Consider the following 19,960-nt stretch of genomic DNA (forward strand, 5'->3'; position numbering starts at 1 on the left):
TAATATGTTCCTTACATTTATTCCTTGTCTATACTGTTAACAGGAGGATTCTCAGTGAATGTATTATTAAGCATTTTCCTATTGTGAACTTCAGCCAAGAGCAAAGGCATTGCCAGGATTCATACCTTTTTTTTCCTGGGCTTCCAAATTCATCTGAAAGAAAATAAACTTCAAAAACTGAAACCTGCGGGGAATATTTGGTGTGCCTGAGCACAGTGGTAGTGTGCCGATATATTTGCAGGTGCATGCAGCAGGAGAAAAGGTGCCTCCCAGCTGTGGCAATGGTGTGGCCTAGGCACTATAGGTCACTCCATTGTGCTTTGATGTTCAGATTAACTGGGATGATGGTCATCATCAGCCTATCTACATCCAGTGCAGGACAAAGCTCTCTCCCACAGACTTCCAATTAACACTTCCTGCGCCACCTGTGGCCACCTTATCCCTGAAAACTTTCTAACCTCATCCGCCCGCCTGACTCTGCCAACCCCTTCTGTGTTTGCTTTCTCTCAATGCAGCCTATCGCCCTAAGCAACCATAGATTATCTTCCTTTCGCATTACATGCCCTGCTTATGCCCATTCACAGTGAGGGTAGGGCAAAGTAACTGCACACACTAACACAGCAAACTTTCAGCACGTTCTCTTTGCCCATCTTGCTAATTCAGCTACAATGCATACAACCACGAAGTGCAACCAGAACATCAGCGTCGCTTCCTCCTCCTCCCTGAGGTTGGATGTGGATGGGTGTTGCTAACAGCCGCAGTCTCTTGGCGATTTTTCTCTGGTGGAGCTGGTGCAGTCTCAGTTTGTTTGCCTGTGCCATCTCTGTAAAAGACAAAAGTGACCCATGGTGCCCATGGCTGACGACACTCCACTGGTAAACTTTGCATTGTTTACCAGCTAATGCTGTACGTAAAAAAAATTTGAATGCAAGGAGCCAGTTTTGGCAACAGCTACCACAGTACAAAGCTAGCATAGTTGTAACAATATGGCTTTTGTAATAACTTATTATTGTTGACAAATTTCAAATAATTTTTGGGGCACTGCCCTAGACTGTTCTCCAGCCTTTTAACAACTGCACAGCTTCCCTAATAATTTTCTGGTTAGGTTAACATGTTCGCTGCATTGTGGCTCACCGGAGGGTCATATCGTATATTAATGCTGTGCGGCAACGAATACTGAGTCGTGAGATCAATTCGTGGGTGAATTCTGACTTATCAAAGAGCCCGCGAAAGTACACATTGCATGTCGCTGATGCAGTTATCGGCGTGGCTTCGCCGCTGCTCCCTGTGCGTTGCAGCTATGCATTGTCGCGATGCACCCAGGAAAATTAAACGTGACCCACTGGTGAGCCGCGCTGCGCAGGTATTGGGGCTCCTAAAATCATTGCCGCAGGAACATGTTAAGTGTCTTACGCACACAATCTTTCATGATGATTACTTACTGCAAGTTATGACCTGGGGCACCTGCTAGGCCTTTGATGTTGGGTGTCTTACGCCAAGCTGAGCCAGGGCCCACGGAAGGAGCAGTGCAAGGTGAACATTCCCCCTTGGTATTTTGTTCACAGTCTTCTGTTTTCGTTTGTGCCTTAACATCGCATTCCTTGGGATCATCATTAGCAGGTTGCTGGTCAGTTGCTTCAGGAACCATTTGAGTGTCCTTGCAAGGCTGATTAACGGGTTTATCTGCTTCTGGGCATAACTTGGATGAGTTGGAATTGCTCACACAGCTGGGTGTAGCAGGCTGTCGTGTGGCAAGCTTTGAGGCTAGTCGTGGTGGCAGCCTTGGCACAGGATTCAATAAAGCTGTCTTGGTGCCAGGAGCAACTCCTGCCTTGAAGCAACGCCCTTGTGCAATTCTAGCTGCATGGCGTGGTGCAGGGACAGCACTGTATCGGGAAATTGGGGCCGCAACATTGCTTGCTACATGGACAGCCGTAGGCTGTGGTGGTGCTGTAGAAGGAGGAGATGTATTTGTGCTCGTTGTAGATGTAACACTTGCACTGGAGGTTGCATTGGTTAAGGCAGGCTTAACATTAGGCTGAGGAGCTGTGGAGCATGACGAGGACGTGCTCCCCGAAGATGGAGGAGGAGGAAGTTGTGGCCGTGGGCCAAGCAAAGAGTCAGTGACTGGTGTTTGTGGGGTGCTTGCACCAGCAGTGCTTGTAGCTATAGGTGGTCTGTGTGCTGGCAGCTTTGCCACTTGTCCAAATGAGGGTGAGGGTACAATTCCACACACTGAAGTTAGTTCAGTGATGGGCTGACGCACAACTGCAGGCCCAGCCCGTAATGGAGGCCATGTTGCTGGCGATAAAGCAGAGCCATGCATGGGCCTCGCTAGGGGCCTGGGCACATGTTCTGGAGGGTTCCTATTCGCAGATGCTAATGGCGGCCAAGATGACATTGGCCAGCGTGCATGAGCAGGCCATGAGGGGGCCCATGATGTGTGCCAAGGCTGCCTGGGAACAGGCCTTGGTCCCAGCCTCATCTGGGGGTTTGCCAGTGCAGGAGGCCGATTAACTGATGGTGACGATGCACGAACAGCTGGAGCATGGCCAGCCAAAGGGCTCTTGAACTGAGGGCTCGCCAAAGTATTGGTCGAATTCCGATGAGCTGATGGTGGAGATGCACGAACAGGAGGAACGTGGACAGCTACGGAACAGTTCAGGTGGGGGCTCACCAGTGTGCAGCCTGGAGGCTGATTAGCTGCTAGCTGAGGCACACGAACAGGAGCAACATGTCCAGGCAAAGGACAGTTCACAGGGCCAGCCCTGGCACCTTGCGTGCTCCAAGGTACAGGCCCACGCTGATGCCATGCAGGTGGCCTAGGTGAGGTTTCATGGCTGGGGTGTGAAGATGGCCTTGGCAGCGTCCAAGGAATTGTTCCAAAGTTCAAGTTGCCAACGGAAGCCGGTAATGTAGGTGGTGATGGTGAATTTTTTGGAAGCACGGTTGTAAGCGTGTCATGCGAGAGGGTGTCAGAAGCAGCGGTAGCACACACTGAGCTGTCTGGCAGAGAGGTGCCAGGAGGCAGGTTAGTAGACTGCAACAAATTAGGCAATGATTTGGATGAAGCGTCTGTTCCAGCTTGCAAAGGACCAGGTAGAGAAGGCTCTGGAACTGCTAACTCATTTGTCGCATTTGAGTGAAAAACATTGAGGAAAGGTTTGCCTGAAATATTGGAGGCCTCTGAGGTACTTGCATCAGAAGTACTGCCTTGTGCATTGTTTGCCATTGAACGATTAGGAAGCAAGATCTTTTGAGGGAAACCGTACGATTGTGTATTACTCAACTCAAAAGTACGTGGCTGTGGTGTATGAGCTTGGGGCATCTGGATTTTCCTTATGCCAGCTGGCGGCACTGTATGTGCAGCCTCCATGGTTGATACAGAAGAGTAGCCAGCACCAGGCAAGTTTGTTGCATACACAGGAGTGTGCTGGAGGCTTGGTGTTGCAAGGGAACTTGGCTTCACCTTCATTGTAGCATTGAAGTTGGGCACATAGGTTGGGGGCAACTCGTTCGTATATGTAGAAACCTCTACACTGCAGTTTGGAGGACATGATCGTGTAGAGATCTTGTGAGAAGCTTCACTTAGATTAGCAGTATAGGAACGAGACCTGCCAGGAGTGCTTGAAAATGTGGCACCATGTGCTACTTGTTCAGCACTGGGTACTGCAAGGTTAGCTCGTGCATCTGAGGAGACAAAACCTCCAGTGCCAGAGTTACTTGAGATCAGCGATGAATGAAGTGGTGCACCTACACTACTTGGCATGGAATACCTAGGCATATACTGGTTTGATTCAGGCTGACCATATGCGAATGCGCCTAAATGAGCATTGAATTCTGGAAAGTTCTGTCTTGGTGTCTCGGGCCTCGTATGCATGTTTGGCATGAAGAATCCAGTTGGCCTCGGTCCCAATGGCAGCTGCTGGTTGAAGGCAGTAGTGAAAGCCGCTTGCGCCTGTGCATATGGTAATCTAGTGTTGGGCAGAGTCCCATGAGGAACAAAGTCATATGGGTGATTAGGAGGTGCTGCACCAGGTTGTTGCAAAGGCAGAGTTCCCTGGCTTGCCCCACAGGTGGAAAATAAGGTGTCCTGAAATTAAGGAAGCCATACATTTTTTTCACATACACCTGCTTAGCCGGGGACACAATGGTCAAGTTTCTTGTACAAGTGCGGAGATAAAAATTCAACAAGTTTGCTAAAATTTGAATTTTAAGAATGCTGCACAGTTAAATATCAAATGACTCGATCCATTTCTTATCTCTAGCAACTAATTGTGATTCAATAAAGTAGTACACAATTCACTAAACACAAATGACATATTTTCACTATAGCTATATAAATTTCATGCCATAGAACTGAGGTTTATAATGTGGAGAGCATTAATTGCACTAGGCCTGCCGAAGCCTGAGAATTTAAGCAGTATATGCATTAAATATTGCGTACAGAGAAAGGCAGATTTAAAAGAGACAATACTAAAATGAGCACTGTATATAGCAATGTCTCATCACATAAGTGGAGGAATGAGTACCCAAGCTTGTGAAAGTTCGTAGAGGTTGCGGAGAATGGTATCCAGTTCTGCCTCGAGCTCGTTCCGAAGTTCTTCGATGTTACTGCTGTTTATTTCAGGAAAAACTTTGTTCCCAAGCCGTATTGGTGACCAAGGTGCTGCGGTAGTCATGTCTCCATTGCTACCCGCCTTCCATGCCCACTCAGCAGCACCACAGTCAACCTGCACTGATGGCTGTCAGAAATGCTGAAAGGTTACTTGACAGGATACTGTCTGTAATTTGGCTTACATAACACACAATGTTTTAAAAAACAAACACTTAAAAATACTTTCCATCCTGCTTTCTCATTATGAGCTGATTTATTTTATGTTATCACGTGTTCGATTTCGTCCGTCCGTGGAAAAAATTTGCACGGATATAACGTGTGAGGGAGGGGGTTGATTTCATAAGAAAAACCAAAGCTTTGCGTGAACACGGCGTTGTCTTCCACGGCCTAAGTGACGTTCAAGAGGCCATGTTAAGAAATGCGCATGACAGTCGAGCGTGGCAGAACTTCTATGTAGTTCCACCGCACCTCCACTTGCCGCTGCTACTTCATGCTCCGCGCTGCCCAGTGCTGCAATAGTTTGCTTCCCAAATCCTTATTGCACTTTTGTCCCCTTTCACAGTGGCCCGCGCCGCTTTCTCTCCATGCTCATAGCCAGGCATGCGTGGCAAAACAGAGAAGCAAGTGCCTGTATGCTAGTGCATCTGCTGGCCCACAGCTGCAGCAACTTCAGCTGGGCTTTGTGTAGTTGCACCTTGGACATACTACGTACCTGCAGCATTGGTATCTTTGCAAACAGCTCAGGTCAAGCAAGTTTTCATGCCCATGCCTCACCCAGGCTGACTTTTTACTTATTAAAAACAAAGATGTACTCTGTGGTGCAGTTAGGTGTGAAATCATATAGTAATAATACTAATTGTAACTGGCTGAAACCTTGCAATCTTAACTGCATGCATCCTTGAATGGTAACACTTTTCCAAAAATTTGGCTTCAGGTTTTTTTTCCCTCACAATTTCAAAGTGACACTAGTTTATGAACACTCACAAAAAAATGCAGAGGCACACTATCATACAAATTGATGACATACAAAAAGTTTCCAGCTTGACTGCAGAAATAAGTGCTTTCTGTGTGCCCTAGCATTCATAAACCTCTGATTAGGTCCACCACTCTGACATGACTGCTTCAGGCAAGAGAGGGCAAACTATACCTATTTTGGCCACATAAATCAAAATTACACACTTATTATTTTAAGGCAAATTTGCTCGCACCTACTTAGTTGAGCCACTGAAATCACCAACCTTTCCTCCAAACTGAAAAACATGTTCGACTTGAAAACACTCACTGCTGCATCCTTGTACTAAGCTACTAAATCTACTTTTTCCTTGCCAAATAAAAATTAACCATTGTGAAACCCCTGATCCCAGTGTGCCTTAATTAACAGCACAAAGGTGGCAATTATGGGCTGACATGATTGGGAGGCACTGCATGAAGCTGGCAGCAGTGGGTTCTACAAACACATTTGTGTATGCACAACCTGTATATACACAAATGTTCAAATGTGTGCTTGACTGGCGCAGGTTTTATCAAAGGCAGTGTTCTCTGCAGTTACAAGAGTGGCTCCCTTACCGAAGCACTATTATGACCAGCTGAGTGTCCCTTCTGCAGTGAGGGGTCCTTGCGCTTGTTCCTGCAGCACAAGTGCCAAGAAGAGAAAGAAAGTGTTGTGCTTAGGTCTCACATTACACCAAGTGCAGCTGAAATCCTACTCACTTGGAGAGACTGCTGTCAGCAAAGGACCCACTGCTGCTGGCTTTGGATTCAGTCCCATATGCCTCGGAGTGTGCTGCTGCTGCCTTTCTAGCAGCAGCACCTTCCATTTGATCTCGAATCTTTTGAAATATGGGAGGAACCTCAGCATTGGGGCATGCCCTGATAAAATCTTCCAGCCACGTTGGATTCCAGGTGCCTGCTCGGCTGCTGTCCTCCTTCATAAATGCACCAAACTGTGAGAGATTATCTGTTGCTTCTTCTTTGGAGTTTTTGCCTGGAAGGCTGGAGGAAGAACATGTTCTCCCACTTATCTGGGTCATCTGGGACTCTGAACGGCTGCTCACACTAGTATTGGGCCACAAGCCTGAGCATTCTGCTAGGCGCCCCTCAGCTGATGCTATGTCTTCTTGCTCAAAATCTAAGTAGTCAAACTCTCTAGTTGGGTCGAAGCCTCCACACCACGAATCGTCGCTGTCTTTAGCTGGCTCTGTTGTGACATCACCCATAGCAAGCAAGTCCTTGCCGCCACTGATGGAGGGTTTGGAGGCCATTTCACCAAGTGCCAGATTCGCCAAATTTTCCGCGAGTGGCTCCTTGTCAGACCAGTGGCTTGCAGGAACGAAATCTGTGGCCAGGCAGTCACCCTGGCCGGCATTCGGAAATCTGGTTTTTCTCATTAAATGCCTGGCTTCTCTGAAGATGGCTGGGCCAGCAATGCTTATAGCCTGCAAGAGTGGATCATCGGATACATTCTTTGCCCAGTTCCAAAACAGCGTCTCATCCTTGAAGACAGCCATGCTGCAGTTGTGCTTTTCCACCAACATGGCAATAATCTTGGCTAGAGCTGCGCCCAGAGGCTCTGCGTTGCTGGAAGCCCCACTTCCGTGCAGCTCTCCTTTTGATGTCCCCTCGTCCTGTACCTGTAACCACGCAAGACTTGAGTCTTGTGCTCACTGCTCCCTGCCTTTCCAGAGTTACAATGGTTGCTTACATGCACAGCCAACAATCCAAGCAAAACGAGGACATAGTACGCCATGCAATTTGTGGTATTGTGCGAGCCAAAGCTGCTTTATACAAGCACAAGGCAGGCATGCGTGGTATTCTCGATAAAACCAGCAGCTACAGGTGCTTGGAAGGGAGTTGGGTGCGGTTGTATTTTTGCATTACACAGACACAAATAAAAGGTCCTATTAGTGCTGCTGAACAAAGAATGAGACATGCAAGCACTTGAACAGTAATTAGTGCACACCAGCAGCCCTGACCTTCCATGTGCAAGCATTCTAGTTTTGCTCATAGAAGAAGCAATGTATGTTTACTTCAGTATGTCATTCATTTCACTAATTTCAACAGCACTTATTCAGGCCTCCAGAAAGAGCTTAAGTGAAAATATCAAGCATCGTTTTTGCGATATTAAAAAAAAAGGAGGGGTGGGGGGGAGAGAAGGAGGGTCTCCCTAGTGATGCATATCTTTCTGGCCAACTTCGTGGCAGTTTAGTATGCATAGATATAACTAAGTTTTGTTATGGTTTTTGGTTTTTCTTTTGGGGCCTGTCAAAATTTCACTCAGCCACTTCATAAACCATCACATTTCATAAAACGATAAAGCTATTCCAGTGAACAGATGTATGAAACTTGGTGCTCAAAATTACACTCAACTCAAGATTCTTCTAGCAGGCAATCAAAGCTAAGGTCTACCGCATCATTGCACTATAGTGCATTGCAGCTTTTCGGGTAAGTTCTTGGGGTGTCGTCAAGCATTAGTTTTGAAGGCATGTGCACACTGCTGTATGTTTGGCTACTGGCTGAGATTGCAGCAAATTGTGAAAAGTGATTTATTAGAACATTTATGAAGCTTCAAAAAATAACTTAGGCAAGGAGACATGCAAGCAAATAATAACCACATGCAACAGCACCTGGCGACAGGAGTGTCCACCCACTGTCAACCAAGAGGCCCAAGCTACCAAGAATGCAGCTGGTCTCTTTTGTAGTCTTGAATCCTCCAGTATTCCCAATGATCTTAATTCTACCACACCCAAACAATGCATTTATCAGTGCATAAGTCTAACGGTTTGATGGAAAAAATTGCGGTGTCATGGTGCTAAGGGCACTACCACTGGCACTCATTTCTTTTGGCAGAAATGTATACCAAAGGATTAGCCCTTTATAGTCACCAGTTGGATGCACGACTGCTTGGGACAATGTGTTAGACATGTATTCATGTATATTTAAGGTGTTTATGAGCATTTAAGCTTGCTCTCTGCCGTTCTTTTCCTCTGCAGATTTCATATTTCCAAGTTTCTTTTACATTCACATTCAGAGCTAATGCAAAGAATTTAAAAGATTCTAAACATAAAGCTTCGGTGAGCAAAATTTGTATACTGTGAGCAGTTATTTGCATAGTGCTCGATAGCGTGTGGATACTGTATGGAAAGATAATAAACAGCATTTTGGGTCACTAAAATAAAAATTCTCTTCCAGGTACTAATGACACATAAAGGCTGTCAAATGTGCAGGAAAGCATCGTGGGTTACCTAAATCATTCTGTAAATACTGCTATTTCTTATGACTATCCTTCAGATACAACCGGGCGCTCCAGAACAATAAAAACTGATCTTCAGCCAACTGATGAGTGTGAGATTTACAATACATTTTTGCTGCTCTGAAACAGTAAGGTGTTGGGTATTGAAAACATCCAAATAATGCAATGCTGATAAAGTATGTATTGCCTTTAATTACTTCTGCCCCTTCTTGCATACTTCATTTGGTACTGGAGATAGGACTCTTTTTCAGACAATGAAATGCACTAGGGTCCTCGTAATTTTTAAAGCCTCAGACAGGGGCTCCCCATATAGTTGAAGTACTGCTGGAATGTTAAAGGATGCCGCTTCACAAATGTCCTCCAGCAAGAATTTTTTTTAATGCGTTTTGAGGAAGCTGAGTTATATGCAGTCAAAATTTGAACCTCCGCGTCTTCCCGCCTTTCCCTCTCCTCTTGTCAATTTTCGCATGCTAAAATGTCGGCGCTCCTCCGCCGGCCCCACCCGCTCCGCCCCTCCCCCACCCCCACTGGCTTGCGTGGAGTGGCCGCGGTAGCTGCATGACATCTGAAAAAATTTGGCGCAGTGAACCAATGATAACCCCCAGCTACTGACATCACTTGCACAATGTGACGTTGTATGCAAGGTTTCGCGCGAAAGCCCGGCACTACGCGCTGTCGCGAGGTTGTGAAGGCGGGAATTTTTAAAAATTTAAATTTCCCGCTCGCTTTCGAGGTCTCGTAGGCGGCATGAACGCTCAGTGGGCTGTACTATACACAGTACAAGCATTATAAACCCAAGCTCGAACAGCCTTTTCTGTGGCCCCTAAAGAGCAGCCCGCCGTTTTCCAAAGGCACTGAAAAATATTCTCTCATGTAACAAAAATTTTTGACAAAGAAAATGTAACTAATGCACAGTTTGGTTTCAGGAAGGGCAGTTCGACAGACTTCCTCGCCAACATTAGAAGAAAATAATCTACGGAACATATGAAAGTTATTTGTTCTCGCTTGCTGTTTTTACACACATCAGTAAGACTTCCGACTGCTTGGACCATGACATTCTTCTAACCAAAATACAAACTTATGAAATCCGCTGGACATGTCTAGCCTTTGTGAGGTCTTATGTCAGCAACAGGTTTCAGACTGTTCGTAAAATACTACAGTTGATCCCTTTTACCTATCAAAAATGGCATGCCCCAAGATAGCAAGTTAGGTCTGCTATTACACATACATTAATTATTTGGTAAATATACACACCATAAAATTTAAGATATATGTTCATGATAGTACTGTTATTTCTGGCCATAATGCAACTAATCGAATAATCAAATGTAATGAAGTTCTAGCTAAGCTATCTAAAAGATCCAAGTCATATTGACTTCAAATCAATTCCTCTAAAACAAAAGCTATTATATTCTGTGCAAAAATTTTTCAAGCTGTCATAGCTTTTGAATGCCAAGGAATAGAGGTTGTTGACTACCATAAAACATTACGTGTATACCTTTCCTCGCATCTGACTCGGTATTAAGGCGGAGACTTGGGCAAGTCGGTACATCATACGTAAGAAGGAAAAACGGTGCAGAAACATGAAACACGAGCTGTTGTGTTCCTTTTCGTCCTGTGCTTCTGCACCATTATTCCTTCTCAAGTGCAACCTGAGAAAGAAGCCAAAAGTCACTGAAACCAAGGAAAGCATAGAGTTTTTCTTTTTTACATATATATTTGTGGCGTTAATCAATGGGAAATAATAGTGTAAACATTTTATGGCTGAGAGATAATTGATCCACCTTTTTTAAGAAGCTTTCTTATATTATTGGAGTTATATCGTGCTGTCGTAGAATACTTCCAATAAGGATAAAATTTCAAATATATGCCGGGCTCTGTTCAACTTTCATCCTAGATACTGTACTCTAGTATGATGCGCAACAAAACAGACTAATTTAAATAAACTCCTTGCTCTAAGGAAAAAAATTATCCACTAGATAGCAAATACTGAACCAATGGCAACTACTAAGGATGCATTTCAATCATGCAATATAAGTGTAGACAAGGTTCATAAATTTCGCTTATGACAATGTGTACTTTTCCTCCAGTGAAATTGTTAACTTTTCAGCGTCGTTGGCATCTTCAGAGCATTGAAATAGCAACATGGAAACAAGAAATGCTAATGCGTGGGCAGCTCCTCATTTCTGTACGGTTTACAAATGCCAGTCATTGACCCGTAATTTCACAACAACACATATCGAATACGGACGCACTGAGGGCTTGACGAGAAAACAATTTCACGATCAATTATTTTATGTGCTTATGATCTATCAGTGTCGGTTAGGATTTTCTCTTATGCTTTTCTTTTTCTTTGTCTTTCAGATGATTACTGTCTACTTTTGTATGATTGCTGACATTACTGCTCTTTTTGAAATTTCCACTGCTTTCACTATGCTGGTGCCATGTAATGGTGTCTCGGGTCCTATCAAGCTTTCGTGTACTTTTAGCCCAAGAGACTGTCCAGTATTCTGCTGTAAAATATAGATGTACTGCATTGTGTACAAGAGCCAAGAAAGTCAGCATCAAGCAGAAATGACATTACAAAATATTTGTGTACACAGCAATAATTTTCCTTAAGGCTAACTCGTGCATAACATTTTCCTGTTGGGCTGTAAAAGATTAAGGCACATTTTTCTTGTTTCTTTAATGAACAGTCCACTCTGACTTGTACTTAGTGCTGCTAAGTCTGACTTTAAAGGGACTGAGAACTGAACTTTAAGGACCCAGTTTTTTTTTTTTTTTGGTGCAATGGAAAACTTGATGTCCAAGGTGCTTGATTCTACAACGGTTTCATTTGAATGCTGTAAAAGGTTTTTACCGTGAATTTTTTATACCAGTGGCTGCACTTGCTTTCATGTATCCCAATGCTTGAAGTTATGACAAATGAACGTGACAGCGATTGAACGCTGGCAAAAGTGATGAACTAAACACTGAGATATAGTCCAATAATTATAGAGATATAAACAGTAATTAAAGTTTTTAGTATACAGTAGTGTTCATTTGAGTTCCCAAACCAAAACCTGCTCGGCACTGTGTTTTATTGGACCGTGGTTAGCGCTTCAGCCAAAGAATGCAAAGCACTGTAGCGCCATCTATGAACAAAAGCTCTATGCACTTCATTTCTTATTCAGAGGGAGCGCTGCTTTTCATCGAAAGGTGCACTGGAGAGAGCATAAACTATAATAAAATATAACAAACTCTTCTGAAAGAAAAAAAAACATTGTGCACTAAACAACATATAAGTAGTACTTTACCGAGACGTGGCAACGTTGTGGGATACAACAATAATGGCATGGTTTGACTATAATGCGATACAGCGCGAATAAAGATGGGGACGAAGCGAGACAAGACACCACAGCGCTGTGGTATCTTGTCTCGCTTCGTCCCCGTCTTTATTCGCGCTGTATCGCATTATGGAAAAATACCAACTAGCCCGATCTGCCACTCTTGCATGGTTTGACTGCAAGATGTCACTTCAGTTTTAAAAGTCCCAATATTTTAAGTAATTTTCAGTGCCAAATTAAAATTGTTTTTATTTTTTTTCTCCATATTACAGAGCTTGATTCTTACAACTATGAAGCAAGATCTCTTCATTTCCACCATAATCTCATGATATGTTAGGTCAGTTGTCGGTCCCTTTAAACCCAAACACCCTCTCCATGAAACGCGGATAATATCGTAACAAATAAGCATACTGTATCACAACCAAAATTGAACAGAATAAAAGCACAACCTTTCAAATGGTCAAAAACAGCTGAATGACGACAAAAACCATAATTTTTAATCATATCAACTGCCAGCATTTAAATGATTAACTGGTCACTTGGTTATGTTGATTCACATGCATGCCGCGTTAAAGAAACCTTATTTTCTGGTGTATAAGTTTGTTATCTTCAGATGTTTATCATGCTTACATTCACATTTTTAAAATTGTCACTGTAAACTGCATGGAATGGATTAAGTTACCAGACTATTCAAAAAGCATTAAAAGGGACTTTTTTTTTCACGTTTCTTAGCAAATCATAGCTTTGCTTTAAATTGGCCTAACTAACTGTTGCAAAAAATTAACCTTTTAAATGTATTGAACCAATTTCACCTGAGGTGGTTTAGCTTTTGCAAGTATACAGAGTGTTTCACCTAAGATTAACACATTTTTAAAAATCTGCTTTTTGAATTAGAAGGGCACTTTTTTTGGCATAGTATTGCCAGTGGTGTAGTACATCTGAATGCAGCTAAGATGTGCTAACTAGTAGGCTGGTTGACTAATATTTAATAGTTAACTCTCTAACTCTTACTGCTAGGCTCTAACTTTTTATATTTTTTCCACGATGCTATACCAACTAGCTCAAATGTCGATTCTATCCAATATTAGTTAACCAGCCTGCTAGTTAGTGTGTCTTAGCTGTATTCTGATGTACTACACTGCTGGCAATAACTACTACGCCGAAAAAAGCGCTTTTCGAACTCAAAAAGCCTATTTTTAAAAAATTGCGTAAAGTCTTAGGTGAAACGCCCTGTACAGTTGGCTGGCTTTCTATTTAAATTCCTACTGGGTGTTATGGCAGCATGACAGCCAACAAAACTCAAGCTTGCTATCAAGAAACAAAAGAAAAGGCTTCCACCTCTACATATTTAAGATAAAATATATGTGTACAGACTTATCAATGTGCAGTCTTACAAAGCCAACTGTAGATAAAAGTGAGACTTGTAAATTAAATTTTGCAGGGAATGCAACTTAGATGAAAACACAGTCACACACATTGCATTCGTTTTACTGCAGCACTCTGTTCTTGAGTTGAAATTATACATTAACAACTGCTATCTTGTTTTTCTTTTCTAGCACTCCGCATGCTTGCAGCTTACACACTGGTTACTTGAATTCAAATATTACCCTCAGAACTGCAGAGGAAGAGAGACTTGGCTTACATGACATCAACAATTAAAAATATATAACTCCAATTAATGTCTAAGTTAATTACAAATTCGATCATCTGGCCAGCCCTATTATCGCAGCATTTTCTGGGCTGGCTGCTGCCACAAGTCTGTTGCAGTAAATAGTGCTGCAGGCCAAGATGAGCCATAGAAGACAAAAGTTGGCTTGTCTCTTTCATGCCACTTCAGTGGTTTCCAGATTTCAGTGGTTCACAGAAGCATACACCATGGAAAGCCTAACTCTAACGTAACAGGAAAGTTCCCAACAAAATTACGCGATTCTAGCCATTGATGTCAGCCAAACAACTGCATGACATGTGTTATGTCGACGACACAAGAACCTTTGCTCAAACGACCTCATCAATAAATTCAATACATGTTTCGCGCAGTAGTCGCACGAGATATGCTGTGCCACATAAAACACAACGGATTTTCTATTGGCTTTTACTCACAAGTCGCACCTCTGTGGGCAGGCTTGTACTCAGCTTTTGATTTAGGTCTTTTTTTCCCCCTTTACGCAGGTGGTTCTAGCCATTATAGAATCAACATACATCTAAAGGTATGCAGAATTCATACCACAAGCTACATTTAGAACGTGCCTCCTGCAGGAAGACATCATTCCTGTAAGCAGCCACGTCATGCATACTACTTTAATACCAGCAGAAATAGTCTGTTGAAACTATGTTATTTTGAATTAGTAAGTCCCCCTAAGGGTTTGTAACCATGGGACCTCCTACAATATTAACTTCCAGTGCAAATTTTGCTTGTATCAATGTTCAATAAACTTGACTTGTGGTTCTAATAGCACACACACAACAGAAGATTTGCATGGAGAATCCATAAGACTATGAGCCATCTTTGAGTGTGCAATCATAATACACAAGTGCACATAGTCACAAAACTGCGAAGGTGGCCAAGTCACCAAGTTGGTGAGTGTTGCTTTTGACAACACAATAGAAATGGCTCCGAGGAGAAATGCAAAAGTGCATTCCCTATTCTTTTTTTGGCACTTTCTCCAAGATAACGATACAGTCAAGGCGAACACGAACCTGAACATGCAGGGCTGGCCCCAAAAATCTGGAGGCATTCATTAGAGCTTAACAATATAACACTCTGCTGATAGTTGGCATTCAGTCCCATGGTTTCCTCCAGCAACACTCTTTGTCCTGTGCATGCCAATGGAACCAAGAAGCAATTATCAACTTGTCCAGTTCACCACTCTTCACGACAACCTTTATTGCTAACAGATGACCGGGCTACAGCAAACAGGGCACAGCAAAAGGAAACAAAAACAAAACAAAAATGCACCCGCACATGAAGAATTGCAGCTTGAAAGGTTGCTCATATTTACACATCAATAATCTCTTATATCTAACATGTAGTTTTTAAATAACAAGGAAATCTATAAGATGCAATTTCAGTTTTGAAATGACTTGTCACAAGACAACAAGGTTATATATATGTATACACATATAATATATATGTATATATACATATATTCATATAGACTCTTCATATGCATGTTCAGGCCTTTAAAAAATTGCGTCACATTCTGACAAGATAGAATGCCACAAGCCCAGACATTGGACAGCTACTTACAAAGCAACCATCCTGAAAACAAAACCAAAATGTTTTGAGACTTTCAGTGAACATTTGAAACAGATCTCTCTTTTTCTATGCATAACAAAAGGAACACCTTATACAAGTGCAATCTGCTTTGTACTCGGGCACATCAACACACACGGACAGCAGGTTTCCGCATGGACAGTTTTAATCTTTCAACAAAAAATTAACAAGAATTAGTACCAAAAGCTTTGAGGAGGGGAAGGAATGGGAGATGGGGAGGGGGCAATAACTACAGGCAGCAACACAGTCACTTCCAGAGAGATATCCAGCTGTGGAGCTCAGCTTGACAGCGTGCATATTGCACATTCACACACACTCAATTCACTTGTGGGTAGAAAAACTCACTGCTCAAATTCACAAAAGCTGACTAAGAACACTTTGATCTCATCATGACCACAGTTCACATCTAAGCTCAACAGTATCTTCAGAAACGTTCCGCACACACCGGCTCTTTTCCCTCACAACCGGTGCGAGACAATACCTTGAGCATAACCTTGTCTTCTCCACTCAGAGCCCAGACAGAGTTGAAGAAGTCAAAGATGTGCGTTTCTGAAAGCGAAGTGCAAGCAAATTACTCAGATAAGAAAATTAAATTACAAAGCCTAGATAAATAACACATTCACACTTGACTGTTCTGCATAACAGCTGCACATGTGAGCATGCTGTGAAATTTGGCCAAGAATTTTCAGCTTTTATGCCTGACAGAGTGGTACAGCATCACACTAAGCCTTAAAAGGAACCCTGAACCCCGCCCCTAAAACTCGGGGAGGTTGACTACTCCACTGTGAGCAGTAAAGCCGAGAAACATCATTCTAGTTATACTGGCACACCCTAGTAACATGAGATGTAGCGCTCACAACTGAGTGCAAAAATAAAGTCTTCCTTCTTATTTTTTTTTAAATTATCACATACTGCGGACCAAATACGATCCAAGCAGGAGAGGCACAGTCCAAAACTTAGACCTTGAATGAAGAAAAAGTATACATGACGACGAAACAAGTACTAAAAAAGGACGACCAACACTTATATACAACGTTAGTGAGAGGTGGCAACACTGACACTCCATACATGACTGAATCGGGCACTTTTTGTTGGCTTCCTCGTTCCATTGTGCATGGTACGTTCCACAGTACGACATAACCGTGCAAGTAGAATAACATGCTTGGGGTGCCAATGGCAAACATGAACTGCAAACATTGCTGAGCATCAGAGTTTTAGTGCTGCAAAATGAGTAGGTCTCAAGAGCTACTTTCTGCAGCTTTCCATGCACCATGGAACAAGGAAGCCAACAAAAAGTGCCTGATTCAGTCATGTACGGAGTGTCAGTGTTGCCACCTCTCACTCCTGTCGAAATTACTTCCCAGTAGCATCGACAACGCTGTCACATGGCTGCCGGGGTGATGGCAATAGTTCACAAGCCATATCAATGCTTGTATGTTTTACTGCTAACACCTTGCAACATATAAAGTAAAACCTCATTACTTTGACCCCCGTTAATTGGGAAAAAATTGGAGGGGCACTTAAGGGTATGACATGATAGCGCTAATGAGCTAATGCCCATATATGTGGAATTTGTCATTCTCAACTTTACATTCGTATGTCCCTGGCAGTTCTCACACCACTCCTTGTGCAATGGTACAGCTGTTAAAGGATGCGCCGCTGCCCTGTGACGGCACATGTTGCCACCGGTGGGCCTTGTGCGACCCAGGTTGCTCTTCCCAAGCAACCCTCGTGCAATAAATCATTAATTTAGCTGCCACCTACCAGGGCGGCTAGTTTGCTCACAATCCAGTGGGCAGGTTTTGATGATGCCACAAGGTCACGTGACCTAGGCAGCCCACGTAAATTGCTTCTCTAGGGGTGGCCTCCTGGGCCACCCTACGCCACCCTATTTATCGCTCACAACGCCAACGACGGTGCCAATGGCGCTGAATTTTCTGCACCACGGGAGCCTTAATGCTGTCACGTTAAAACTGAACAATTCGGATAGCCCATCTGACCCCGTCAAATATATGTACTCTTCTATAGCATGAAACACTTGTTAATTTGACAGAATATGGCCGTGATTTGGATAATTTGGACAGGTGGTGGAGCTCTCACGTGCACAGGGGGGTCGTAAATGAAATGATGATTATGAGTGAGTGACTCTAAGGCCTGGCCACAATATCACGAGTGGAACTGGCGTCTAACTAAAACTGTGTACACATAGCTCTGATCATCACTCAACAAGGTGTGCATTGTTTCGCATTATATACTAGATGTGCATGCATGTAGGGCATGCTTTTTTTCTTTTACGAGGGGAATGTGTGGGGGGAGGACATACCGTAAAAACCCGTGTATGATGCAAGGTTTTTTTCCAGATTTTAGCATGTCTATTTTGCACGTCGCATTATATGCAGATCCAAACAATTTTTTGGCAAAATCCACAGTTCCGGTTTCGTTATTACCGAGCGCCATTACCACCACGCTTCGAGCGAGAGGAGTTGCTGTCTAGTGGTGGCGTAGGTCGGTAGTCTCGATTTCGATGCCAGGTCACTACGCTGATCTGACCTCACTATGCCCAGGACGATCACACCTCCCATGGTATCGGGACTGCAAAAGCAGTCCTTGGCTGCTTTTAAAAGGAAATTGATCATAGCTGCCATTAGCATCGGTACCTCAACAAGAGCTGCTACATGGTCTGGATGAGGTAGGGATAACTTGCAGTTACTGCCGCCGAACACGGGCCTTTCCGGCCACACTGTGCAGTTGGATGGCCTACGCTTGGGCCAGCATTCCTGAGTAGCTCACCGGTTGTAATTTCAAGAAATTTCAAGACATGTTTCTGTGAAAAGTTATCTCTGACGAGGGCTTTTCGGAAGACAGTACACCCGACGACAACGATCACTACAAAGAACCGACTACGGAGACTTCCGAAGCGTGTGCAACCGCGCGTATGCCAGAACCGGTCTGCACATGCTTGCGGCGCAGGACAAGAGTAGGCGCAAGTGCAGCGCCCGATCTGTATCTGCCAGTCTACATGCATCGTATCCAGCGCGTCGGCATACACAAATAATCGGAGAACGTTCAGCTTTCACGATTTTCGGAACATCTTCGAGCTGACTGCCTTACTCCCATTATACACGGATGAAAACTTTTTTTTTCCCTTTTTTGCTATCCCCAAATTACACCTCGTATTATATGCGGGTCCATATTATACGCGGGTTTTACGGTAAGCGTTTTTAATCTGACAGCATGCGCCTACTGCATCATTCAGCAGAGCAAAATTGTGAAAAATAGTTATTGCTAATCGAATTTTTCGCATGAAGCAATCAACGATTGCATATTTGATGTGGGACGCTTTCTAAAGTTTCTTTTGGTCCCCTCCTGTATTAAACATTCGCTTAAAGGGACACTGAGGACGAACTGAAGTTGGTACTGCATTCTAATCACAAAGAAACCACTCTCACTGAAAATGAAGCTGTTATAGGCTAGAAAAAAACCAGAACCCTAAATACCGATGTTACTATCACCAGTCGGTATCTCAAGTAAAATGCTAGCATTGACAGATTTTTGGGTGCGGATCCCAGAGGCTCCCTTCATCGCCATTCACTTCAAAAATGGTGACAATCTGTTATTTTTGGTAAGGACATCATGAGTTCAACTGGCGGGAGGATATTTAAGTCCAATTTTCTCGGCAATGAATGTGTCTTTTGCTACCAAAAAAGACATCAACATAGCCATGAAGAGCCAGAGAATCTGTTCTTACTGAGAACAATAATTGGATGGAATTGTCCTTAGTGTCCCTACAATTACAAATTTTTCTCCGGTCCCGTGAAATCTATTTTCCCACTAGCATAGCCATCCTTTTACAGACCCTCTATTGCAGCATCATGATATGCACGGCAACTGCCAGTGTCATAATAAGACGGGCAGCACCTACAGCAATTTGCACCGCTGCTCATGCACTGCCGCTCACGGGGGCGGGGAAGACAGGCTTCCACAGGCAATGGCACCAACTAAGGCTCTGGTAAGTGGTCTCTCTTGACTTTTGCACCCCCAAGGGTACAAAAGTCAAGAGGAAATGGAGGAGACAATTATGAATGACAACGAATTGTAAGAATTAAGAGATAAACAGTTATGAGGAGGGTACATGATGACGGATTGTTTATACATAATAATTATAACTGCTTCAAGTCTCCCATTATGGCTCCGAAAATGGTTTGGTTTAGGTTTAGGTCCCAAAGCGACTCAGGCTATGAGAGACGCCATAGTGAAGTGCTCCGGAAATTTCGACCACCTGGGGTTCTTTAACGTGCACTGACATCGCACAGCACACGGGCCTCTAGAATTTCGCCTCCATCGAAATTCAACCGCCGCGGCCGGGATTGAACCCGCGTCTTTCGGGCCAGCAGCTGAGCGCCATAACCACTCAGCCACCGCGGCGGCTCAGGCTCGGAAAATAGTAAAGCCACATGCTACCTGAATGTTGCTTTTGTATGTCACATGCACAA

The 19,960-nt window shown here is 43.6% G+C and overlaps 1 protein-coding gene across 1 annotated transcript in view; it reads right to left on the reverse strand.

Moving 5' to 3' along the window:
• Positions 1–654: 654 nt before the first annotated feature.
• LOC144107528 (uncharacterized) overlaps positions 655–19,960 on the reverse strand; it is a 37,350-nt gene continuing 18,044 nt past the window's right edge. The window contains exons 10-15 of the mRNA XM_077640616.1: positions 15,895–16,016; positions 6,329–7,248; positions 6,185–6,245; positions 4,533–4,745; positions 1,443–4,093; positions 655–823 (exon numbers count right to left, since the gene is read on the reverse strand). Of these exons, the coding sequence (XP_077496742.1) occupies positions 700–823; positions 1,443–4,093; positions 4,533–4,745; positions 6,185–6,245; positions 6,329–7,248; positions 15,895–16,016 (4,091 nt within the window). The 3' untranslated portion in view covers positions 655–699. The remainder of the gene's footprint in view (positions 824–1,442; positions 4,094–4,532; positions 4,746–6,184; positions 6,246–6,328; positions 7,249–15,894; positions 16,017–19,960) is intronic.

Source organism: Amblyomma americanum, chromosome 1 (genome assembly GCF_052857255.1).
Source record: "Amblyomma americanum isolate KBUSLIRL-KWMA chromosome 1, ASM5285725v1, whole genome shotgun sequence".
Taxonomy (NCBI): Eukaryota; Metazoa; Arthropoda; class Arachnida; order Ixodida; family Ixodidae; genus Amblyomma; species Amblyomma americanum.